At 37.4% G+C, this 26,875-nt stretch overlaps 3 protein-coding genes across 3 annotated transcripts; 1 reads left to right on the top strand and 2 right to left on the bottom strand.

Moving 5' to 3' along the window:
* The first annotated feature begins 503 nt into the window (after nt 1-503).
* Nucleotides 504-4,465, top strand: zp3b (zona pellucida glycoprotein 3b). Its single transcript, XM_077205742.1, has 8 exons — nt 504-987; nt 1,747-1,862; nt 1,944-2,047; nt 2,124-2,304; nt 2,839-2,956; nt 3,594-3,679; nt 3,759-4,018; nt 4,103-4,465. The coding sequence occupies exons 1-8, from the start codon at nt 583-585 to the stop codon at nt 4,378-4,380; spliced, it is 1,548 nt and encodes a 515-aa protein (XP_077061857.1). The 5' UTR covers nt 504-582; the 3' UTR covers nt 4,381-4,465.
* arl14 (ADP-ribosylation factor-like 14) lies at nt 4,434-6,999 on the bottom strand. The gene has a single exon (XM_077205823.1). The coding sequence runs from the start codon at nt 5,735-5,737 to the stop codon at nt 5,138-5,140; it is 600 nt and encodes a 199-aa protein (XP_077061938.1). The 5' UTR covers nt 5,738-6,999; the 3' UTR covers nt 4,434-5,137.
* Nucleotides 7,000-8,717: 1,718 nt separating this feature from the next.
* On the bottom strand, nt 8,718-26,361 carry ppm1la (protein phosphatase, Mg2+/Mn2+ dependent, 1La). Its single transcript, XM_077205641.1, has 4 exons — nt 24,358-26,361; nt 11,706-11,880; nt 11,458-11,619; nt 8,718-9,912 (listed from the first exon to the last, which is right to left on the bottom strand). The coding sequence occupies exons 1-4, from the start codon at nt 24,754-24,756 to the stop codon at nt 9,563-9,565; spliced, it is 1,086 nt and encodes a 361-aa protein (XP_077061756.1). The 5' UTR covers nt 24,757-26,361; the 3' UTR covers nt 8,718-9,562.
* Between the last annotated feature and the right edge of the window lie 514 nt (nt 26,362-26,875).

Here is a 26,875-nt window from a genome sequence, read left to right as displayed (position 1 = left end):
GAGACTATACCACACCAAATGACACGTGTTTTGGCAGGCTTTGTGTTTATGCATAATTTACACTTCATAAAATAGTTGTTGTCAGTGTGTTGCAAGCAGTTTCCTGCCGTGACATCCTGTGCCCCACCTAAAACTTATTTTTAATGTAGTTGTTCGATTATTTGAAGTTCACATTGAATATTTGTATTTTTAAAAGTTAATTTGTCACACTGCATGTGAAGATTAAAAGCTGTACAAATCTAAAACTCACAAAATTCACATTTTGACCTAAATCCTTGATTTTTAATGTAATGTTAGTTTTCACCAGAAGTTTTAAAATATAGGCTACTCATATTTTAAAAACACGCCACAACCCGATATCCTCGACACAGGTGCGTCAGCTCACAATAATTGCTTATAAATATATGCATGGAACCTAATTGGCCTGAATAAATAGAAATCAGGTGTGTAGGTGGTTTGGGTGAGTGATAAAGCAGTAACTGCAGTTTTCATAAAAAGTGTTAAAACCGTCAACCAACGCGTTTTTTCCTTGGATGTTCGAGAAGCCGGTTTTGTGAGTGATATAATTATTTAGCAGGCGTGATGTGGCTGACTAGCACTTTAATATGGTGGATAACGGTCTTTCTTATGATATCCTTCCGCACTGAATGTTATCCTCGAATGTACCCTCGTACATTCCAGCAAGGAGGATTGTCTTCGGCAAACCAGCAGCTGTTGAACAGTCAGTTTCAGGCCGCGAATCCTCAAAGTCTGTCTAAAATAAACGACCCTGTTCCACAACAACGTCAGAAAAAGGTCTCCGTGTTTTGCCATGACGAAACAATCGAGGTCGTGATGAACGCAGACCTGTTTTCCGCGGGCTTGCCTGTCTACGCGGAGGAGCTGTGGTTGGGTCCCGGAATGTCTTCATCATGTGGAGCTGTGCAAACTGGAGTATTAGTGTTAACCATAATTGCTTCTTTCAAAGATTGTGGAACCAAACTATCTGTAAGTTTTAAACAATTTCTGGTTGTCTGTTTTGAGTTTGAAAACATAAGTTTGGTTTGAGGATGAAAAACGTACCCAGCACAATGTTCTCTCCCCATTCCTGATTTGTAACCGGCGTTCGGTGAGATCTTGTGGGTGGCAGATCAGAAAGGAAAGCTGATGCTCTCCTTATGTTTTTGTTTTCATCGGTTGTGTTCATATGTGAATTATGAGCTCATTTAGTCCATTTGTTTGAAAGATTTGAAAACGTCATTTACCCACCCATAGACCCTTCCCTTGAATAAATCTGAAGTGGTTGAAAGTGGACAGGAGTAAAATACCAGGTTTAAACGGGAATATCTGCCTCATCTACTTCCTATAGACGGCAACATAGATTTGGGCCACATCTGGTACATGTGGATTCATCTGGGTTGACACGGTTGCTGTCTGGGTTGTGATCGATCAACCATACCTGAGCTACACCGATAATTCTACTAGGCCTAAATGGTTTGTTACAAACGCATTCCCCGGTTTCACAGACAAGGCTTGAGTCTAGTCTCCGACTAAAATGCATGTTTGAGCCATTTCAACTGACCGCAACTTGCACTGACATCTTAATGTCAGTCAGTGCCATTGTATTTCTCCAGATGCACCCCAGTTATTTTCTAAGACACATTTATAAAAGCTGCATAAATGCCCTAATTGAACTAAGGCCTAATCCTGGTTTAAACTAAGCCCTGTCTGTGAAACCAGGCTCATGGGTTAATTGTCTTCTCACAGGTAATTGGTGACTCTCTGGTGTATTCAAATGTCCTTGTGTACTCTCCTCTACCATCTCCTGATGGTGTGCTTCGCCAGGAAGGTGCAGTCATACCTGTTCAGTGCCAATTCCAGAGGTAAGCTGACCATACTGCGTAGTTAATGACTAATTTGAGCTCTTAACAGTTATCTTTTTTTATTTCTCAAATTCTTTTAAGGCGGTATAATGTCGACAGTGCAGCAGTGGCGCCTGCTTGGGTTCCATTTGCTTCCACTGTTTCATCCACAGATTATCTGGACTTTGCTCTCCGACTGATGAGTGGTATAGTATTTAAATTTGCCAAGTTGGCCTTCAGAATTATTTATTATCATTAATTTTTTTTGTTGATGTTTTTAAGATGACTGGCAGTATGAGAGGGGCTCAAACGTCTATTTTCTCGGGGATGCGATACACCTTCAAGCATCAGTTACCTTGGCCAATCACTTGCCCCTACTTATATTTATTGACTGGTGTGTGGCTACACCAACATTCAACTTTGATGCTGATGACATCAAATATTCCTTTGTAGATTATCGTGGGTGAGTTGATTCAGACTTTGCAGTGTTGCTTTTATTACATCAATTAGATTGAATGCAACTGTTCCTTTAAAACCTGTGCCTGGTTTCACAGTCAAGACTTAAAACTCTTAACTGAAAGAAACTTATCTTAAAATGTGAGTTAGTGCCATTGTTTTTTCTCAAGAATGCACACTAGTAATGTAAGGCATGTTTAAAAAAAGCTACTTGAATGTCCTTATTGAGCTAATGCCTAATCCTGGTTTAATCAAAGTCCTGTCTGTGAAACCGGGCCCTGGTCTTGTAACTACCAGTTTGGTGAAAGTGAATGGTGCATTCAAAGGGATGTATAAAACTGAGGGTTCCCCAAAGAACCTTTCGGTGAACTTCTTGAACCATTTTCATTGTGTGGAAAACATTTTAATCTAAAGAACCTTTTGTGCCTTAATGTTTCATGGTTCCATGAACATTTAATATCCATGGATCACCAATATAAAACCCTTTAGTACACTTGAATTCAGCATTTTGAGCTTCTCTAATCATGTAGACCGCTTTCAGATGTCTTTCAGACAGTAGGAGTTCATACTCTCACTCCAAGTTCTTGCAGAGGAGCGAAGGCAATAAGTTAAACCTACTGTTGGATGCCTTCAGGTTCCACAAGTTGACGAGCAACTCGGTGAGCAGAACTTTTAAGATTGATTTAAAAGGATAGTTCAACCAAGAATGAAAATTGTAATTTAAAGTTGGAATATATACAATGTGATGCTTTTTTCTTTTTTTTACCCACATTTGCATTCTTGACAAGTCAGCAGATTTCAGACAAGTCAATCTGCAGAGTTGGCAGATATAAATGAATTGTGCAGTGCTTATTGGAACAATTTTTAAGTTTCAGATTTGAGTTCCATCCAGTTGGAGGATCTAAAACATATTTGATATTGAGTTGGCATAAGGGCTCATTGGTTTCATTTGCCATGAATCACCATTTTTGTGAGTTTGTTCAGAAATGAAAGTCTCGTAGTGTTTGATCCTCAGTCGTTTAGTGTATGATGCCCAGATTTTTGTATGATGCCCAGATTTTTCTCTGAAACCATTTACAAAGTCGTCAAGTGTATGATGGCTAGTGTTTTTAGTGTAGTTAAATTGTCATGAATCATGTCATTCTAAACCTCAATGACCTTTGGTCTGTGAAACCAAAGATTCTTCAATGTGTGTGTTTTTTTTTTTTGGGACCCCATTGAATGGACAAAAACTGTTGTAAATATTTTTTTTCACAAGTCATACAGATTTCTGCTTCCTGGTTTCATTTGAAATAGGTGTACATCACATGTTACCTAAAGGCCATCCCTGCTGCGTATTCTGTGAGCGCTCAAAATCGAGCATGTTCTTTTATTGATGGAAGGTAATGACTAACTCAGATATTTAAGTCTTGGTATATCAATCAGTGGTTCTTTATGTAAGAACCCATATGAACTCTGCAGGTGGCAGTCTGTGGACGGAAATGATGAGGTGTGTAACAGCTGTGAGCCTGGTGCGGTTGTGGCCGAGCCTGAACAAATCAAGCCTTTCCGCATCACACAAGCCCCTCCTGTCATGCAGCCAAAGGGACGGAAACCTGGGCCTGCTGATTTTGTTGAAGTGATACCCGGTCAATCATTGGAACCCTTTAGAGCTCTCATACGGTCAAGGCAATATAATGCCTATGGTGGTCCGTCTAAGAGAGGAACCGACACGAACAAAGGTTTGCATGATTTTTAATGTTTCATTCTTCACCCGTATTAATTCAAGCTATGTGGCAATCAGCCCCCTTCTCCCTTTAAAACAGACTGGAAGCTTGCTACCTTGGGTCCTCTGCTTCTGATCCCAAAGCAAGGAAGCACCACCCTGTCAGTTACACACCCGCCGTCTGGCCCAGCAGAGGTCTTCTCCACGTCTGTTACAGAGGAGCCGGAGTTCTTATTCAACTTGACCCAAATAAGGCCCGTGACGGATGAGCTGGAGTTTAAAACCGCTCCAGAGACTAGAAGCTTCAGTCCATTAGAGGACAGCCTGTCCCTTAATGCGTCTGATCTTTTTGGCTCAGAGGGAAGCGGGTTTGAATAATGACCCACCCTTCCACTTAAAAATGAGCAAGAATAAAAATGGAAACTGAAAAGTGACCTTTTCTAAAAATAAATGTTTTATTACATCTTGTCTTGGTCCTTACCATTACTGTGTATGCTGCAGTCACAGAACAAGTATGTGACTGAAATTGTTTAAATTTATTCAGGCACAAAGTTTGTGCAATAAAGTAAAATTGCACGAGTAAGTTCTTTATTTCACAGCATATACTGTAACAAATACATTTATGGTTTATAACTGAAGGTAACATTTAGCTCCTTTTTTTATGGTACCTTAAATTTCTCATTCAAATCAGTGAACTAATTACATTGAAAATGGGAACCTGTTTTATGTTCTAAAATAAAGGAAAATATTCATAAAATATGAACTACTTCACAACACATATCAATAAATGTATTCTAAATCAAGGTAACATTTAGAAGCTTTCATGGTGACTTAACTCAATTTATCATTTCAAATCACATGACTGAACATGATGTAACTTTCTGTGAGTTAACATTTTGATGTTTGCATAGGCATTTTTTTTAAAGATTTTGTATTTTTATATACTTCAAAGGCTTGGTTGCTATATTCAGGAATTTCTGAATTCATTTAGAACAAGGTAGCTATCAGTATCTTGCAAATGTAATTTTTTTTCATTTAAACCTTATAGGGTTGCACATGATTATGAACTGTCCAACTATATTTAGTAGGATAGTATACACAACCTTTCATAAAAGTGATTAAGTTACCATGTGGGTTATTTCTTCATAACAGATTTCGATCTTATATACTTCACGGTCTCTTTGATATTGTCCTCGGGTGTCTTTTTCACCTGGTGTGCCATTCGCCTGAAGCCGTCCACTAGACCTGCTCCAGTCAGCGCCGAACACGGCTGAATGAACCAGTTTCGTTCACTGCAGCTCTTTCTCAGGTTAAACTGCTCTGTGATCTCGGTTACTGTAGCAGCTCCTACAATATCTTGCTTGTTGGCAAGAACCACCACCGGGAGTCCCCTGAGGTTCTCGCTCTTTAAGGTCTGTTCCAAGACGCCCTTGGCCTCGTCCAGGCGCTTAATATCAGAAGAGTCCACCACGAACACAATTCCAGCTGTGTCTTGGTAAAAATTCCTCCAGTGCGCTCGCATCTTTATCTGACCGCCAACGTCCCACACAGTCAGGATGATTTTGTCCCTGTTCTTCTTGGCTTCGATCATTTCTACATTGAATCCAATTGTAGGAACTGTTTGGAAGTCCTCATTGTGTTTCAGTTTGTAAAGAAGAGTTGATTTTCCAGCTCCGTCAAGCCCTAAGAGGAGGATACGTGCTTCAGGTTTGTGTCTGGATCCTGAAAGGCCCATTGTAAACGTCTGATGTTTTACAAACACCAATGTTTCTTACAGTCTTCTCTTGGCAAATGTGAGTTTACTTAAGATGGAGTCTGCCTGCGTTACTCAGTGATGTATTATATCTTGCTTATCTACATAGCTATAAATATTGGGTCAAAGTATCACAGGACACCTCCCAAACGATATGCTGCTAAGAATGCCTGAACGGTGTCCTATGGAATTCATCACTGTACAAAACATTTAAAGGAATAAAATGTTCAATGATAAATAAATGAATGATAAATTAATTAAACTAAATTGCATCTCTTTCATAGAATGTCATGTTCAACATGGCTGAAAAAAGTTTTCACTGTTTAGTTTAAGATCTAAAAGAAAATAACGATGAAGTCAATTGACATACATGAAGGAACTTGAACTTCCTACAAAATAAATGAAATACATGTTTGCCCTGAGACTGGGATATGTGACGACAAGTTTAAAGAAATATAGGCTTCCATCTCATTACTTTTATCAGCTGACCACATGCATGACCTGGCATGAAGTCACAATGAACTAGTTTAAAAATATTTATAAAAGAACATTCGATGATAAATCGTCTCGGAAAAAAGTCTTCAAATAAACATTTTTCAATCTTTCCATTCCAGTAAATAGAAACCAAACAAACAAAAAAAGTGAATGGTATCTCCCTCAGATATCCAGGAATCACCATCCCAAGCCTTCCAGATACTTAGTTCCAGCACTGGATTATTGACTGTGTCAGCGTCACCTTTATAAATCCTCAGGATAGATTTCAGGGAGCAACAAGAACAACAGCAGCGACCAACTTCACATCCACGGGCTCACCGTTGTCTTCCGATGGTTTTATCAATCCACACCCCGCCTGTTGTATCTGCCACGAACACCAGTCCAGAGCAGTGCCCGTGCCCGCGGCGTCGTCTGTCCGCGGTGGGTTCATAAGAGACGTCCGTTCGCCCTTTCCCCTGCGGAATGCCAGGAGTGCGTTTTTCACACATCTTTATAGTTGTAAGTGACGTGAGCTCGTTAAACTGCTCGGATGTCCTTAAACTGCACTGGCCCATTCTTGTGTTCCGGCTGCGCGTGGTAAAATCCTTGAAATATATAGGCCTCTGTAAACTCTGTGCCAAAGCGGACCTCAAACGTACATACGTTACGGCAACTGAACTACTAGTGTCAGATCCAGTAAGAGTGTGTAGGGTGAGATTTATAGAAAGCTTACTCAGTAACAACAGGCACTTAGAAGCTTTAAAACTGGATTCCACAATGCTGGTGCTATTCTGAGTCTTTACACCTGCTCTCTGTTGTCACGATGGACTGCTCAGCATCACTTCAGAAATATTGCACTGCAGTGTAAGGTTACTGTGGAAATACGTGTGCAGATCAGTATGTCACTCTGACTGGAAGAATGCAAACAACCATGCGTCATATGCTTATTCTAGTTGTTTATTATTTTCCTCTTAATATGAGTTTATACTGTACCAGTTTCTGACATGAAAACAAAGTCACTGTCTGCTGAAAAGACCATCTTGAAGCAGCCAAGTTTGGGTTTGCTGGTCTCCCAACCTACTCAGACTGGTTTTTAGAGGGGTTTGGCCATATTTCAGTTGGTTTAAAATGGTTTAGTCGTCCCCTGGCCCCTGGAAGAGGGTACAAATTGGTCATTCAATCACATTTATTTATATAGAACAAAACACCACATGTTGGCCAAAGTGCTTTACATATAGGGCCTACTTGGAGTTATAATTGTATGAATGTGTTAGGTCCTGGTTTAAGGCAAATACAAAATTGCACAAAATTAAGCAGTCGAATGCAAGTGAGAAAATATGTGTCTTTAAATGAGATTTAAACGCAAATTGGTGTCCCATTTTTTTTAAACTGATGCACAAATATGATAATTGGGGAGACAACTATAAATGTACACATCTTAATTAAAAACGAATGTCGGTAACACTTTACAATAAGGTTCATTAGTTAACATTAGTTAATGTATTAACTAATATGAACTAACAATACATTTGTTACTGTATAAATGCAGTAAAAATACAGCTGTTCATTGTTAATAAAGTATTAGTAAATGTTGAAATTAACATTAAAAAAGATTATTAAATGCTGTATAAGTGCAGTTCATTATTAGTTCATGTTAACTAATGTAGTTAACTAATGCTAACTATCGAACCTTATTGTAAAGTGTTACCAAATGTCTTATGACGTTACATATTCTGCTGTATTTTTGTTACAAAGACCAATCTAGGAAATCATTAAAATGTTACTGGTACATAAATTAATATAAGTACCAAAGTTTGACCACAAACTGAACCCATTTAAAATATTTTACAGTTATTGAAATGCTTATAAAAAGGTTAAAGACAACAGCTTTTGATTGAAGATACTAAAGATATGATGGAGGAAAGGGGCATTTTCCCAGTTGTCCCCCTATATAATCTATACACTATGGATATAACAGCTTGATTTTATACACCGGTGGCAATGGGTCTGATAGAAACAACTGAATTCAGTAATTAAGTGTCCCAACACTTTTGTCCTTATAGTGTATAGTGTACCATTCAGTTTGGGGTCGGTATGAAGTTTAAAAAAAAATAATCTATATAGATAAGAAATCTCTTATGCTGACCTTATATATTTATAAGGTAATATATTTTTAAATGTAATTTATTCCTGTGATGCAAAGCTGAATTTTCAGCATCATTACTCCAGTCTTCAGTCCTTCAGAAATCATTCAAATATGATGAATTGATGCTCAAGAAACATTTCTTATGATTATCAATGTTGAAAAAATGATGCTTAATATTTTTGCATAAACTGTTGTACTTTTTTTCAGGGCTCTTTGATTAATAGAAAGTTCAAAAGCATTTATTTGAATTGTTTTTTTTTTTTACTTTACTGTCAATTTTGATACATTCTGTGTCCTTGCTGAATATCATATCAATATCAGAGAGAACAAAGACAAGCAGTATGAGCTTTGACTTGTTAGGTTTATTTATCGCTTTAATCTCCCACATACATTTCACACAGTGCAAGAAATTCAATGTTTGTGTAGATCAGGGCTGGTGCCAATCCCAGTAAACTAGGAGGAAACTTGGAGGACTGTACGCCAAAATGAATTCAACAGTCTTCACAAATTAATGACATAACATACTGTCTTCAATCCGGCCACATTTGTGTTCACATAACCATTAAAACAGTGACTTAAAAGAGCAGGAATGACTGGAAAACTCTTCCTTCTCACAATAATGATTGGGACATAGACCGATTATGAAGTTTAATCAATGATTAACATTCTTAATCTAACACAAATTTATACCACCCTCATTTAAACTAACCGATGAGCAGCACCAGTGTAAATCGGCATAAATGGCCTGTACTGATATGAATGGATCATGCACATCCAAAGTCAAGAGCTGGATACATTTATCGGGGGTGGGGTTGGAGAGACAAGAGCTAAAATCTAAAGCTCTGATCTGTTTTTCTGAAGAACAAAAATACTACGAGTGCATTTTCAAGGCAATAAACATCCTTCTGCCATTTATGCCAATTGCTGATTCACGAATAATATTGCTCTATATAAGGCAGGCCAGGATACGTCATCTTTACGGTGTAAAATAATTTTTTTAAGTGTCCATTTGGCACACACACAAAAATAAAAAAAAAATAAAAAAACTGGGAATGCATGTGTTTGTACATGCTTATGTGTGCCAGTTTATTGTAATTGTGAGAAAAAAGGTTTATCTCTTACATTACACCATCTAGCGATATGCATTAATGGATAGACAATCAAGGCTGTTTATTGGTGGAGTAAAACTACTCTCCAGTTTTTGTCCCAGAGCTGCTCTTGAACTTCACCACCATCACGGTGATGTTGTCGGGGCAGCCGCGGTAGAACGACTGCAGCACGATGCTCTTGGCGCCGAAGTGCGGCTCATCCAAGCGTTCCCGCACAAAGCGCACGGCCTCCTCGTTGCTGAACGCGTCCCACAGGCCGTCCGAGGCGAGGATCATGAACTCCGGCTGGAGCTTGTCCAGGTCAAAGGTCAAGATATCTGGGTCTGGGATGACCACATTCAAGTTCTTCAGAGGGTAGTCACCGAGTGAGCGCGACATGGCCAGGATGCCTTGCACACGCCAAGAACCGTTGAAACTGATGAAGCCACCTGATGGATGAGATCACAGACACGCGTTATATTCACACTGTGAGGTCATCGGTAACTGCCAGAAAGGCCACCACAAGTGCAAACTTAAAATGTTCAAAATCATCAAAAATGATCATAGTCTTAACAACAGACCTGATAACTGTAATAAACTGAAAAGTATAATTATGTCCGTTGACTAACCAATTTTTAATTCAAATTAAACTTTCGTATTAAAATACATAAAAGACTCCTGTATTGTACCTTTCCACATTTAAACTTTTGTAAATATGCAATTAAAAAAAGGTAAATGATCAAGCTTATTAAATATGCACACATTTGCATATTTAAACAATAATGTGATTGTGTGCAACACAGAAAATGTCAATACTCCTATTTGAATATGCAGGGGTCAAACTCATCAGAAAAAGGTGACAGACACAAAACTCATAGCGGGCTCTGGGGGCAGTTAGTGTGATTATTATTAAAATAACACTTTTATTTTATTAAATTACACAAATTAAACAAGCCCATAGAGAAAAATATTACTATAGTAATAATGCTATGGGTGCGTCCTTAATAATAATGCTATTTTATGGGGGTTTTAATTCGAAATGTTATAATTAATATATATATATATATATATATATATATATATATATAAATTATTGTGGTTTTAACAGACAAAGAAGTTATCATCAATAATATACATTTTTTTACAGGGGTTTTAACTAAAATAAAAATGAAAAAAAAAAATGTGTTGTTTTAACAAAGAAAAAAGTTATCATCGATAATAATACAATTTTAAAGGGGTTATAAATCAGAAGGTTATTTTAAAAATAAACGTTTTTTTAACAAACAAAAAAGTTATCATAATTAATAATAAATTAATTTAAAAATAAATATTGCCATCTTAACATAAGTTATGATTATAATAATAATAAATGATTTATAAAGTTATAAATCAAAATGTTATAAAAAATAAGAATTTGTTTTAACAAAGAAAAAAGTTATTACTATTATTATCATCATCATCATTAATAATAATAATAATAATAAAAATATATAATAATACTATGTACGCAAATAAAGAAAATGCCTTTAAGATGCAATGACCCATAAAATGTAAACCGTCAAATCAAATTACCAACCACTGCCAATCAATGTGTATAAATTAAAATTATTTTTTTGCTGTTGTTCTAACAAAGAAATAATAATAATAATAATGATGATAAGAAGGAGAAAATACAAAATGATTCTTCATGTTCAAAATCCCTCTAAAAAATTGATTAGCTTAATCATTTAAGAAGTAATTTTCTAAAAATAGAACAGAAAATCTCAATTATACATCTTTTCCTATATGATCTCTTTTAAGAAAATGGCCTTTGAAAAATGATCATAGTCATTGATAAGACAAAAACCAAGGTGAAAAAGGTAATACATTTTTAAAAATGTCAAAAAGTTTTTATTTTAAACTTATGGTAGCTGAATAATTTTTGTTTGTTTGTTGCAAAAGTCAAAACCAGCTCTTCTGCCTGTAGTATCTCCAGTTGAAGTGGGCAAACTCACCGGCTCTCTTGATCCTCTTCCGCTCCTTCAGCTGGTAAGGCTTGTGATCATGTGACAAGGCCACAGCGTTGCCGTCCTTGTCGCAGAGAACGCCGCGCGAGTCTCCAACATTTGCCACAGTCAGTTCACGGTCTGACAACAAGGCGACCAAACATGTTGTGCCTGAAAACAAAGGGGAGGAATTCAGCATGGTTTACTGTTTCCAGAGAACAGATCCCCCGAAAAACACACGCTCATCCCCTGCTCACCTGCTTCATCATGAGAGGCAGAGAACTTTTCCACCATGTCCCGGTCCACAGCCAGAATGCGCTGCTCTAGAATGGAGGGATGGGAGAGAGAGCTGTCTTTCTTTTCCCGCTCGTAGGCCTGCAGCTGCTGTTTCAGAGTCTCGGGCAGGTGGGCCTTCACATAATCAGCAGCCGCCTGAGAGACAAACAACAACAAGAAGAAGAAATGCAGATGCTTCTGACGAACAGGAATCTCACAGAAGTGTCCAGGTCACACTACACCCCCAAAGCTAAAAAAATTATATTCATTAAAGACCATTAAGATTTTTTATGACATTATTTTCATGACAATTTAGCACCTATTTCCACTATATTACAAGTCACTATAAATCTGGTCAATATACTGAAATCACGCTTACTTAGTGGCATTACTCATTGATTCCGGAAACTTCATCCATTTACTGAACTTTTTTCTTTTAAATTGCCCTTTGAACAGTGGATTCTGTTAAATATAATTTATAATTCAACTGAAAATTCAATTTTTGAAATGTCCATTCTTCACTGTGATTCTCATTATATTCTCAATGAGGAATTACTGCAAAATAATGATTTTTATGAATGAAAGGCAGTAAAACAAATACCACACACATTAAATATATTCTTTCTCATTACAGTTTAATATTAAATAATAGAATTATTTAAAAATGTAATAATTTCTGCCTTGTGGAAATGAGATTTAGAGACAGACAGAAATATAGAGATAGGTGGACAAAAAGACAGATGACAGACAGACAGATGCCAGACAGACAGATGACAGACAAACAGACAGATAGATAGATAGATGACAGGCAGATGGATAGACATACAGATAGATATAGACAGACAGACATGACAAACAAACAGACAGACAGAGATATAGATAGACAGACAGACAGAGATAGATATAGATAGACAGACAGACAGATAGAGATATAGATAGACAGACAGATAGAGATATAGATAGACAGACAGACAGATAGAGATATAGATAGACAGATAGATAGATAGATAGATAGATGACAGACAGACAGAGATATAGATAGACAGACGACAGATAGATAGATAGACAAACAGACAGATGACGGACAGATAGATAGATAGACAAACAGACAGATGACAGACATACAGACAGACAGATATAGATAGACAGACAGACAGATATAGATAGACAGACAGACAGATAGATAGACAGACAGACAGATAGATAAACAGACAGACAGATGACAGACAGACAGATAGATAAACAGACAGATGACAGGCAGATAGATATAGACAGACAGATATATAAACAGATAGAGATAGATAGACAAATAGACAGACATAGACAGATGATAGACAGACAGACAGAGATATTTATAGACAGACAGACAGATAGATAAACAGACAGATGACAGACATATAGATGATAGACAAACAGACAGATAGATATAGATAGATAGACAAACAGACAGATGACAGACAGATAGATAGAGATAGATAGACAAACAGACAGATGACAGACAGATAGATAGAGATAGACAGATAGATAAACAGATAGATATAGGCAGATGACAGACAGACAGATAGATAGAGATAGACAGATAGATAAACAGATAGATATAGGCAGATGACAGACAGACAGACAGATGACAGACAGACAGACAGATATAGACAGATGACAGACAGACAGACAGATATAGACAGATGACAGACAGACAGACAGATATAGACAGATGACAGACAGACAGATATAGACAGATGACAGACAGATAGATAGAGATATAGATAGATAGACAAACAGACAGATGACAGACAGATAGATAGAGATTAGGGCTGTCAATCGATTAAATTTTTTAATCTAATTAATTACATACTCTGTAATTAATTAATCTAAATTAATCGCATACACAATCTTACAATGTTTACATGGTACAATTTCTGGTAAGCTACGTTTTTATTATTATTGCTTGACACAAATTTCACCATTTCAATTTAATTTAATTATTGTGATTTGATGCAATATTGACTCATTTGGATAAATATTAGGTACACAAGATAGGCATTCATTTTTCTCAAGAAAAAAAAACTCACCCAATGCTGTAAAAATACAGAGAGCCATATCAGCTGGTAGTATTTAAGGTTAAAAATAGCTCAAATTAAATATAATGCGTGTTTATTACAAATAACACCTTTGATATAAGTAAAAATATAATACATACGTAATATAGTAGTAGGCTACATAAATTTTGAAAAATACTCTCTATAGCTCTTTTTTATAGCCAACTATAACATGCTATATGGTCATGAAATGGCTTTCCTGAGGTAACTTAGGGCTAAATGTTATGTGACATAATTGTTCTCCAGCTGTTTTATTGACCTCTTTTCGCGGTTGAAAAACACTGATTGATCGAGGAATATACATTTCGGTAAGTTTTAGGCTGCCCTACTGTATCTTTCAACATTGGTCATTCGTGTTTATTTACTATTAGCTAGAGATGATCGGTTCACGTGCCGCTATAGGGATCCGTCATTTCACATTTACAAGCGCCAGAACGGTATTGTTTGATTTTCGTAATAAAATTAATAGAATCTGAGAGCTGAGATTTTTTTAATATCATAAGTAACGTGCTCTGTCTTGTCTGTTTCCGTGTCCTCTCTTTGGTGCGCGATTTTTCTGTGCGTGAGAAAATGGTTGTGTGACGTGAGAACGCGTGAAAAGTTACAACACACACACAAGCGCGCTTTCTCTCAGACACACTCATCGACTCACGCACACACTCCTGGATGCTTTGCATTTATGTGGTACTTTAGAGTTTGACGAACTCCGTTTGTCATAAGTAAATGTTCCAAACAATGATCCAAGCAACGCGTTCTTGTCTCCCTCCTTCTTTTTACACGAATGCTAGAACGGCTCCGCAAAGGTCAAAACGGGATGGATTAATCTGCGTTATTTTTTTTAACGCGTTATTTCTTCTCAGATTAATTAATCGAAATTAACGCGTTATTTTGACAGCCCTAATAGAGATATAGATAGACAGATAGATAAACAGATAGATATAGGCAGATGACAGACAGACAGATATAGACAGATGACAGACAGATAGATAGAGATATAGATAGACAGATAGATAGATAAAATATAGACAGATGACAGACAGACAGATATAGACAGATGACAGACAGATAGATATAGATATAGATAGATAGACAAACAGACAGATGACAGACAGATAGATAGAGATATAGATAGACAGATAGATAAACAGATAGATATAGGCAGATGACAGACAGACAGATATAGACAGATGACAGACAGACAGACAGATATAGACAGACAGATAGAGATATAGATAGATAGACAGATAGATAAGATATAGACAGATGACAGACAGACAGATGACAGACAGATAGATATAGATAGATAGACAAACAGACAGATAGATAGAGATATAGATAGACGGATAGATAAACAGATAGATATAGGCAGATGACAGACAGACAGATATAGATAGATGACAGACAGACAGATATAGGCAGATGACAGACAGACAGATATAGACAGATGACAGACAGACAGATATAGACAGATGACAGACAGACAGATATAGACAGATGACAGACAGATAGATATAGATATAGATAGATAGACAAACAGACAGATGACAGACAGATAGATAGAGATATAGATAGACAGATAGATAAACAGATAGATATAGGCAGATGACAGACAGACAGATATAGACAGATGACAGACAGACAGATATAGACAGATGACAGACAGACAGATGACAGACAGATAGATATAGACAGATGACAGACAGACAGATATATAGAGATATAGATAGATAGACAGATAGATATAGGCAGATGACAGACAGACAGATATAGACAGATGACAGACAGACAGATGACAGACAGACAGACAGATATATAGAGATATAGATAGATAGACAGATAGATATAGGCAGATGACAGACATAGTCAGATGACAGACAGACAGATATAGACAGATGACAGACAGATAGATAGAGATATAGATAGATAGACAGATGACAGACAGACAGATGACAGACAGATAGATAGAGATATAGATAGATAGACAGATAAGATATAGGCAGATGACAGACAGACAGATGACAGACAGACAGATATAGACAGATGACAGACAGACAGACAGATATATAGAGATATAGATAGATAGACAGATAGATATAGGCAGATGACAGACATAGACCGATGACAGACAGACAGATATAGACAGATGACAGACAGATAGATAGAGATATAGATAGATAGACAGATAAGATATAGACAGATGACAGACAGATAGATAGAGATATAGATAGACAGATAGATAAACAGATAGATATAGGCAGATGACAGACAGACAGATGACAGACAGACAGATATAGACAGATGACAGACAGATAGATAGAGATATAGACAGATGACAGACAGACAGATGAGGATGAGTAAATGATGACAGAACTTTCTCTTTTTTGGGGTGAACTATCGCTTTAAAAGAGACCTAAGCGCTCTTGCCAGATGGAGGTTGCAGCAGAATACAGATGAAGGACAGAGTCTCTAGAGAACGAGTGCCCTTTCCAAATACTGCCAGATCACCAAAACAGAGTCAAAGAGCATTATTCCATCGCCTAACTCTGTTGTCTCTCTTGTCCCCATCATTAGTCAAGATGTTTCGGATTCCTCTCAGCAACTCACACTACAACCTTGTGCATCTTCAACTGTAAGCCTTCGCCAGTGACTCAGCAATGCCACGCTATAAATACAGTGATGAAACCAGAGAAGCAAACATAATACCTGTCTGCCAAGAGCACGCTGCAGTCTCTTTCCAAAGACACTTCCCGGCCAACACGGAGCTGCTGCTTTTCAGAAAAGACGCGACAGAGCCTCCTCATGAAGCCTATGCATTATTTACACAGAAGCAGTGCTCATGCAGAACACTTACAGAATAAGCACATAGAGCTCAGGGTCACTTTGCACATAGCGGTGATTTTAAACCCGTAAATAGCACTGAGTTGCTATGAAGAGGAGCATTTCAGATCAGAGATTGAGGCCTTGCTGAATTCCGCGCCTCCTAAATTGTCCCGATTGTAGGTATATAATCTCATAATAATCAAAATAATAATGTTTGTCTATATGACTTTAGCATGGTTAGACTTCAGCTACCATCTGAAAAAGGCAAAGTAGTCAATCAACAGTAGCCAACAACAATTATGTTCATCAGTATATCGTGAGCCCGGCAATAGCACAATTTGCAGGGTGTCACAGTCTGAATTTTGTCAAATCATTATGTCTCAGGAACAAAGACAGTGGGGCAGGGGGTGACCCGCAGTGACCTCTTTCCCCTCAAGACCCTCCCACCGCAAACACACTACAGTCAAGCAGCCATTTTACTTCATTCACACACCAACACAATGAGTGCTTTATTACTGGTGTTACGCACCTCTGTTTGGAAGATTTAGGGCTTTAACGTGTTTAACTCAAACAAAGCGGCGGCAGTGCATTCCTGTCAATCTCACGAAACATCTAAAGTTTCAAGAAAGCAAGTCTATTTTTAGGACCGTCAAGATTTTTTGCACAAAATTTTTATTTTATTGTATTATTTATTTATATAGACTATTAAGCTTAATTATCACCCAAATTCTGATTACTACTATCTATGAAAGCTTGTTTCCACCACTCAGAAAAAATGAGAAAAGGTAATTGCGACTTTATACCTCGAGCTTATATCACACGATTCTGAGACAAAAAGTCAGAATTGCGAGATAAAAAGTTGCAATTACCTTTTTTATGTTTTATTCTGTTTAAACAAGCTTCCATAGCAATCCTACACAAATATAGTTTTTAAATAAATAGTAAATTACTACAAGTATTCATCTTGGCAGTATTTGCTATAATGCATTTATTCTAATCAAAATTTCCCAATGCAAAAACCAAAAATAATAAATTGTCAAAAACATTATGGTTTCCACAAATATATTAAGCGGCACAACTGTTTTCCACACGGATTAATTATAATAAGAAATGTTTCTTGAGCTGCAAATCATCATATTAGAATGATTTCTGAAGGACCATGTTACACTGAAGACTGGAGTAACGATGTTAAAAAACAAGTATTTATTTTAAGTCAAGTGAAGTCACATTTATTTATAGCACTTTTAACAATACAGACTGTTTCAAAGCAGCTTTACAGAGATAACAAGAAAATAATGCAAAAAAGTTTGTTTCCAGAAGAAAATAACATGTTTAGCTATAGGATGTTTAATTTTTGTTGTAAAAAAGTTATTAATTTATATATATATATATATATATATATATACAGGTCCTTCTCAAAAAATTAGCATATTGTGATAAAGTTAATTATTTTCCATAATGTAATGATAAAAATTAAACTTTCATATATTTTAGATTCATTGCACACCAACTGAAATATTTCAGGTCTTTTATTGTTTTAATACTGATGATTTTGGCATACTGCTCATGAAAACCCAAAATTCCTGTCTCAAAAAATTAGCATATCATGAAAGGGGTCTCTAAACAAGCTATTAACCTAATCATCTGAATCAACTAATTAATTATAAACACCTGCAAAAGATTCCTGAGGCTTTTAAAAACTCCCAGCCTGTTTCATTACTCAAAACCGCAATCATGGGTAAGACTGCCGACCTGACTGCTGTCCAGAAGGCCTTCATTGACACCCTCAAGCAAGAGGGTAAGACACAGAAAGAAATTTCTGAACAAATAGGCTGTTCCCAGAGTGCTGTATCAAGGCACCTCAGTGGGAAGTCTGTGGGAAGGAAAAAGTGTGGCAAAAAACGCTGCACAATGAGAAGAGGTGACCGGACCCTGAGGAAGATTGTGGAGAAGGACCGATTCCAGACCTTGGGGGACCTGCGGAAGCAGTGGACTGAGTCTGGAGTAGGAACATCCAGAGCCACCGTGCACAGGCGTGTGCAGGAAATGGGCTACAGGTGCCGCATTCCCCAGGTCAAGCCACTTTTGAACCAGAAACAGCGGGAGAAGCGCCTGACCTGGGCTACAGAGAAGCAGCACTGGACTGTTGCTCAGTTTTGCATGTAATTCGGAAATCAAGGTGCCAGAGTCTGGAGGAAGACTGGGGAGAAGGAAATGCCAAAATGCCTGAAGTCCAGTGTCAAGTACCCACAGTCAGTGATGGTCTGGGGTGCCATGTCAGCTGCTGGTGTTGGTCCACTGTGTTTTATCAAGGGCAGGGTCAATGCAGCTAGCTATCTGGAGATTTTGGAGCACTTCATGCTTCCATCTGCTGAAAAGCTTTATGGAGATGAAGATTTCATTTTTCAGCACGACCTGGCACCTGCTCACAGTGCCAAAACCACTGGTAAATGGTTTACTGACCATGGTATTACTGTGCTCAATTGGCCTGTCAACTCTCCTGACCTGAACCCCATAGAGAATCTGTGGGATATTGTGAAGAGAAAGTTGAGAGACGCAAGACCCAACACTCTGGATGAGCTTAAGGCCGCTATCGAAGCATCCTGGGCCTCCATAACACCTCAGCAGTGCCACAGGCTGATTGCCTCCATGCCACGCCGCATTGAAGCAGTAATTTCTGCAAAAGGATTCCCGACCAAGTATTGACCATTGTGTGCATAACTGAACATAATTATTTGAAGGTTGACTTTTTTTTTTGTATTAAAAACACTTCTTTTATTGGTCGGATGAAATATGCTAAATTTTGAGACAGGAATTTTGGGTTTTCATGAGCTGTATGCCAAAATCATCAGTATTAAAACAATAAAACACCTGAAATGTTTCAGTTGGTGTGCAATGAATCTAAAATATATGAAAGTTTAATTTTTATCATTACATTATGGAAAATAATGAACTTTATCACAATATGCTAATTTTTTGAGAAGGACCTGTATATATATATATATATATATATATATATATATGTAGCAGCTCTGGAGTAAACCATGATGTCATCGTCCAGCTATAGTGTCAATGCAAGCAGATCAATATTATTGTTGAATATTAAATTAAATGTAGTAATCATATTTCACAATATTACTGTTTTTACTGTATTTTTCCATCAAATAAATGAGCCTTGGTGAGCATAAGAGGCTTCTTTTAAAAACATTACATAAATCTTTTGAACGATGCTGCCTTCAATTTTTAGGTACAATCGACTTGGATGTTTTAAGTTATTTCATCTTATATAATCTTATATAACTTATAAAAAAGGTTGAAAATTGCTTAACTTATTTTGATGAGTTAAAGCAATGTCAAAACATATATTGTCATAACTTAATTTTTTACAGTGTACAATAACTCACACTGTTTTGTACTACCATTGCTAATTAAAAGCTCAATTTACCAGGCCTAATTCAAGATTCTAATGAGGAGAAAACCAGAGCACCAGGGAATAAAGGACGAGCACGTTACAGAAGAGTAAGAGAAGCGTTGATTAGGCCGACTGTGCTAGTCATTGTTAGCGAGAGCTCTCATCATTAGCTGTCACCACAGGGCAAAATCATGTAACGAGACTATTTAACAGGCTATTTTTAACAGGCCCCCTGGATCAAATATTTCCAGACCTAGTTTTTACTTCTGACATTTTAAAGCACGACTTATATTTGCATACATGTTGATTACACATGCAAATTCTAACCACGGTATTGTTGACTATCATCTACTGCTGAGGTGTATCGATCAGTCGGCTGTTGTTCAAGAGGTCACTTACAGCCCTTTCACAGCTGCATTAAATAATAATAAAAAAGATAATTGCTAATTGCAAGCAGCTTAAAAAGTCAATCCAAAAAATCGGCTCAGACTTTTGACTGGATGGGGTATTCATACTTCAGTTTGGGTATCAGATTTATGCACTGAACATTGTTAGAGGCTGGAAAAGACTCCCTCTATAATTTCTGGACAAATAAATGTATAATTAAAACTAAAAGTGTTGCTATTCTGCTCCTCCGGTGCTGTTGTGAAGAAAAAAGTGCATTTATTTGATCAAAAATACAATAAAAACAGCAAAATTGTGAAATATGATTACAATTTGGAATAACTTTAAAAAGTTTTATTAACGTAATTTATTCCTGTGATGTAAGGCTGAATTTTCAGCATCATTACTCCAGTCTTCAGTGTCAATTATTCTAATATGATGATTTGATGCTCAAAAAGCATTTCTTATTATCAATGTTGTGCTGCTTATATAAGAATGTATCCCTGATGAATACAATTAATTATAAATTAAAAATGTAATTGTAAATAATTGTTAAAAGTAATTTCTTAAAAACAAATCATACTGACCCCAAATGTTTGAACGTTGCGTGTACACACACACACACACACACACACACTATAAATTTCTCCTTTACAACATACAGAATCCTAATCTGGTCAGCTCTTCTGAATCCATTCATCTTTTCCTATTAAAGTCTACAGTGTTTGAAGCCCTGCTCATAACAAAACAAGTTCAGTAGTAATAAAAAAAAAATCCTGCACTCTTCTTTCCAACGAGTAGATGTGTAAGTTACCCAACATTAAGAGTTTAGTTCAGGTAATAATCATCATAGGATTTCACAACCAAAACAAACGAGCCAGTATCTACATACAGATAAGACTCATAATGTCAGGACGTTTGAGTCAGCAAATATTAATGAGAGGAGATAGGCTAGTGTAGATTAGAAGACCTTTTACAAGGGCCGAAGAGCATGAGGTTGGCACATTTTAATCTATTAACTGCCTGGATTGCAGGAAGGCCTCTGGTCATTTAAACAAATACCACTATAAATAGATTTTAGGCATTCCATATATTATCGTGGGAGTTAGAAACAGCAGACTTGAAAGCTGAGGAAAATGGTTGATTGGTAAAATTCAAATAAAAGAGTTTTCTGAGATGTTTGTTCTGAGCATAGGCTCTTGTGAGCTGTTAATTTCATTACTCAAAAGCATCTCCGAAGTCATTCAAGCTTTAGGCCAACCAGCATTCATCTGTTTTACCAAATAATGAAAAAGATAAAATGAACATCTGTCTGAGCACCACACAGCCTGGGGAATAAGGCTGGTCAAAGCAGATGTCTGGGGGGATTGGGGGTGCTCGTATTAGAGTACTCGTATAACCATTATAAAAAGGCAGTTTGTTTTCTAATTTTTAACACACCCAAAAAAATTTTTTGGGTTAACCGTTTATTATTTGGAAGCAATACTTATAGGCTAAGTATTTTGAGGGGGGTGTAAATTGTGGTCAACCAAAAGTATATTTTTAATGGCTGATACCATGATATATAAAAAAATAAAAAAGTAAACAGAAAACGTGCAATGCCTACACAGTAAAATTTGGGACTAATTTAAGTCAGAAGGACAACTTGTGTTAATTAGCCCATCGGTTTGATAATAGTAATTATGTACAGGTCCTTCTCAAAAAATTAGCATATTGTGATAAAGTTCATTATTTTCCATAATGTAATGATAAAAATTAAACTTTCATATATTTTAGATTCATTGTACACCAACTGAAATATTTCAGGTCTTTTATTGTTTTAATACTGATGATTTTGGCATACAGCTCATGAAAACCCAAAATTCCTGTCTCAAAAAATTAGCATATTTCATCCGACCAATAAAAGAAGTGTTTTTAATACAAAAAAAATAGTCAACCTTCAAATAATTATGTTCAGTTATGCACACAATAGTCAATACTTGGTCGGGAATCCTTTTGCAGAAATGACTGCTTCAATGCGGCGTGGCATGGAGGCAATCAGCCTGTGGCACTGCTGAGGTGTTATGGAGGCCCAGGATGCTTCGATAGCGGCTTTAAGCTCATCCAGAGTGTTGGGTCTTGCGTCTCTCAACTTTCTCTTCACAATATCCCACAGATTCTCTATGGGGTTCAGGTCAGGAGAGTTGGCAGGCCAATTGAGCACAGTAATACCATGGTCAGTAAACCATTTACCAGTGGTTTTGGCACTGTGAGCAGGTGCCAGGTCGTGCTGAAAAATGAAATCTTCATCTCCATAAAGCTTTTCAGCAGATGGAAGCATGTAGTGCTCCAAAATCTCCTGATAGCTAGCTGCATTGGCCCTGCCCTTGATAAAACACAGTACACTAACACCAGCGGCTGACATGGCACCCCAGACCATCACTGACTGTGGGTACTTGACACTGGACTTCAGGCATTTTGGCATTTCCTTCTCCCCAGTCTTCCTCCAGACTCTGGCACCTTGATTTCCGAATGACATGCAAAACTGAGCAACAGTCCAGTGCTGCTTCTCTGTAGCCCAGGTCAGGCGCTTCTGCCGCTGTTTCTGGTTCAAAAGTGGCTTGACCTGGGGAATGCGGCACCTGTAGCCCATTTCCTGCACACGCCTGTGCACGGTGGCTCTGGATGTTTCTACTCCAGACTCAGTCCACTGCTTCCGCAGGTCCCCAAGGTCTGGAATCGGTCCTTCTCCACAATCTTCCTCAGGGTCCGGTCACCTCTTCTCGTTGTGCAGCGTTTTTTGCCACACTTTTTCCTTCCCACAGACTTCCCACTGAGGTGCCTTGATACAGCACTCTGGGAACAGCCTATTTGTTCAGAAATTTCTTTCTGTGTCTTACCCTCTTGCTTGAGGGTGTAAATGATGGCCTTCTGGACAGCAGTCAGGTCGGCAGTCTTACCCATGATTGCGGTTTTGAGTAATGAAACAGGCTGGGAGTTTTTAAAAGCCTCAGGAATCTTTTGCAGGTGTTTATAATTAATTAGTTGATTCAGATGATTAGGTTAATAGCTTGTTTAGAGACCCTTTTCATGATATGCAAATTTTTTGAGACAGGAATTTTGGGTTTTCATGAGCTGTATGCCAAAATCATCAGTATTAAAACAATAAAAGACCTGAAATATTTCAGTTGGTGTGCAATGAATCTAAAATATATGAAAGTTTAATTTTTATCATTACATTATGGAAAATAATGAACTTTATCACAATATGCTAATTTTTTGAGAAGGACCTGTATATAGGCTACACTCTTGAAAATAGTAAGCCTTAAAGGGACAGTTCACCCATTATTTACTCACTCATGTTGTTCCAAATCTGTACAACCTTCTTTCTTCCATCTAACACAAAAGACAATTCATTCATTGCATGGAGTACAATTACACCAGAAGTAAAATAAAAGGTTATACGGGCATGAACGTGTGAACATTTTGCGAATCAGCTACTTATGAATATTCACTCTCTTATTCCCCTATACTTCGGCACCTGTTCAAAGTGATTTTTGTGATACTTCTCTGGTAATTTATTAACTTTTTGGATTCGTTGACATTTGGGAAATCCAGTCCCTATCAGCTTTCAGTATGAAAGAGTGTCCATGACTTCGTTCGTATTTTTCCCTTTTATGTTCCACAGATGTGAGTCGCTAATACGGGTTTGGAACAACATGAGGGCGCGTAAACACATTTTGCATGAACGATTCCTTTTGAAGGTCGTCCCAAATAACACAGAACGTGTTTGGTTATTTTGGAAACCAATTCCTAACGTTAGCCTACACGAACATTCTTTTTATGCGTAACATTTAAACAATGGTAACGTATCGTCCCAACCACGGACATTTCGTATGTAAATCTCTCACGACGACTCTCCTCAGCATCCACACTTCTTACCTCCCCGCCGTGTCCGTCAAAAATGGCAAAGATTGAAGGGTGGCTCCTGTTGACCAGGTCGGTGAGGACCTCGAAGCGGTCCTCCATGTGGTCTCTTCGGCCCTGTATCGAGTACACCGCGACATTGTTGTTCTTGAACTCCCATGTCTTGGAGAACTCCGCGTCCAGCACATCCAGACCGCCGAGCCTGTCGTTCATCATCATTTCCGCCACTTTCCCCTTCACCATCTTCACGGCATCCCGGCTGGACTTAACGATGGTTTTCACCTCGTCCGTGTGGAAGAAGTAACTCCAAAGGGCCAAGCTTATACACAACAGAAACAAGGTCTCTGGCCTGAGCAAGAAATAACGCATGATGCGACCCAAAAGAGACAAAAGCGTCATTGTGTCTCCTATCATCACACGCTCAAGACTGCACACGGGGACTGAGGTATGGGCTTCAAATTACTTCATTTGACCGATATTAAAGCCCATCTGCAGCCCGACGTGTGAGATCCCACCTGAAAGCCCGAACACAGCGACGCAAACGCCTAAATGTTCAGCGGTTATATTATAATCTGCAGATGGAGAGCGATCCCGGTGCTTTCAGTTGCAATATGGTTTTGCTTTGCCCTACCGACGGGCTGCATATAACCGCACAGATCCCATTACCCCCAACGACAGCGAATCCTTTCCCTCCCATAAAGCCATCCGTGCCGCTAGCTAGCGTCTTCAACGAGTCTCCGCTCCAAACGGACTGATTTACCCGTTCGCGTGCGTCACTGACACTTGCGAAGCACTCTATATATCGCTAGTTCGTCACTGCACATGTCATGCTGCTGTTCTGACTTCCTCCGCGCGCTGCGTGACCGACTGACTGCAGCACCGGGAAAAAGACACAAACGCTGAAGAAATTACATCACATCTTTTCGTTAGCTTGAGAAGCCTACGTCAGACTACATTTCAACAAACTGTGGGTTTTTTTTGTACTACCGATGCCGCATGCGTAGCTGTGCTCAGGAGAAAAACAGGGCCAAGCAAGCAGAGACTGACCCTGGAGTAACGTTAGGCTAGTTATATTGTTATGGTATGACAATGAGGACAATTAGTGTTACTGTTCTTTCAAGCATTAAAAAAAAAACAGGGCCAGGCTGTTGACACTGGCTGGTTGACCCTGGTTTTGTTTTGTACTTTGTTGTAGCCTACCCATTGTTTTTAGGGGCTCAATTTCATAAGCACAAAAACAGTCTTGTGAAATGTAAATTATTTTAAGTATTTTTTTGTTGTTGAACTTTTAGTCGATTTTTTGGGGGTTTGTACGACAAATTAGAGAAGAATGGTTTAGGCCTAATATTTCTTTCAGATGTTTTTTGTTTTGTTTTTGTTATTAAGCTATAGCATTCATTTATTTTTGTTACATGCCAGAACTGTAAGCCCGTTTTAGAATATTTAATATGGTTGCCCATTGTTTGGTGTATTTATTGTTCTTTGCAAAAATAGAATATACAAAAATATATGGTGAAATGTCAAATTTGTGTTTATTTTTTATTTGCCACGCTGTAAGATAATTTACAATTTACATACAAAGGCAAAAAATCCCTTCTGTATCATATTTGATGAATATATCATTTTCTAGAAATCTTTTTAAAAATGTATAAAATGATACAACACTCTCTTGAGGAACATTTATTTGTACATCTTTCAATCATCATTGTATTGCATTGCATTATGTGTTTTGTTATTTTAGATTTTTGTACATTACAAGCTATCAGAATTTCATCTGACTTTTTAGCCATTTAAATAACAACACATGCACCAAATTGCATATTCTTATCCTCAGTTTGGGCCATCAAATTGATGGTTTTTTTAACCATCTATTCTCCAATATCACTGTATGGTCCATAATAGCCTTATAGCCTTATCAAATATCATACAATACATAAAACATAGAGGCCTATGCAAACTTTTTAAAATTTTCTCATAAAATATCTTATATTTTGTCTTCAGGTTCAATAAACTGTTCCATTAAAACCTTTTTCTGATTATTAGTATGTATTGTGAAAAACCGATGACCAATTATGTCCTAAATACACTTTTCCCATATGTTAATCAAGACAGAGTGAAAGAATAAGCTAATGAATGTCCATGTTACTGTACATGTCAGCCACCAATTTAGAACTGTTATGCATTTTACACATTTTTCGATGAAAGATTTTTGTAAACCTGTAAACCAGACAGTTGACGGCACCAATTTACTTCCATAGTATTTTTTTCCTAATATGAAAGTCAATGGATGCCATCAACTGTTTAATTAACAAAATTCTTCTAAATATCTTCTTTTGTGTTCAACAGAAGAAAGAAACTCATACAAGTTTGAAACAACATGAGTGAGAGTAAATAATGACAGAATTTTCATTTTTGAGGGAACTATCCCTTTAACTCTTTGAAACCAGTTATTTTACATCATGCCCTGACATGAAGTTGCATGGCTTGTCCAGTGAAGGATCCATTTAAGGATTCAGCAAGTAAACATATATGT

Source organism: Siphateles boraxobius, unplaced genomic scaffold (assembly GCF_051911475.1).
Source record: "Siphateles boraxobius isolate OS27281-9 unplaced genomic scaffold, OSU_SipBor_1 1, whole genome shotgun sequence".
Taxonomy (NCBI): domain Eukaryota; kingdom Metazoa; phylum Chordata; class Actinopteri; order Cypriniformes; family Leuciscidae; genus Siphateles; species Siphateles boraxobius.
The sequence above is the reverse complement of the archived record's forward strand: the minus strand, read 5'-3'. Positions and strand labels throughout refer to the sequence as shown.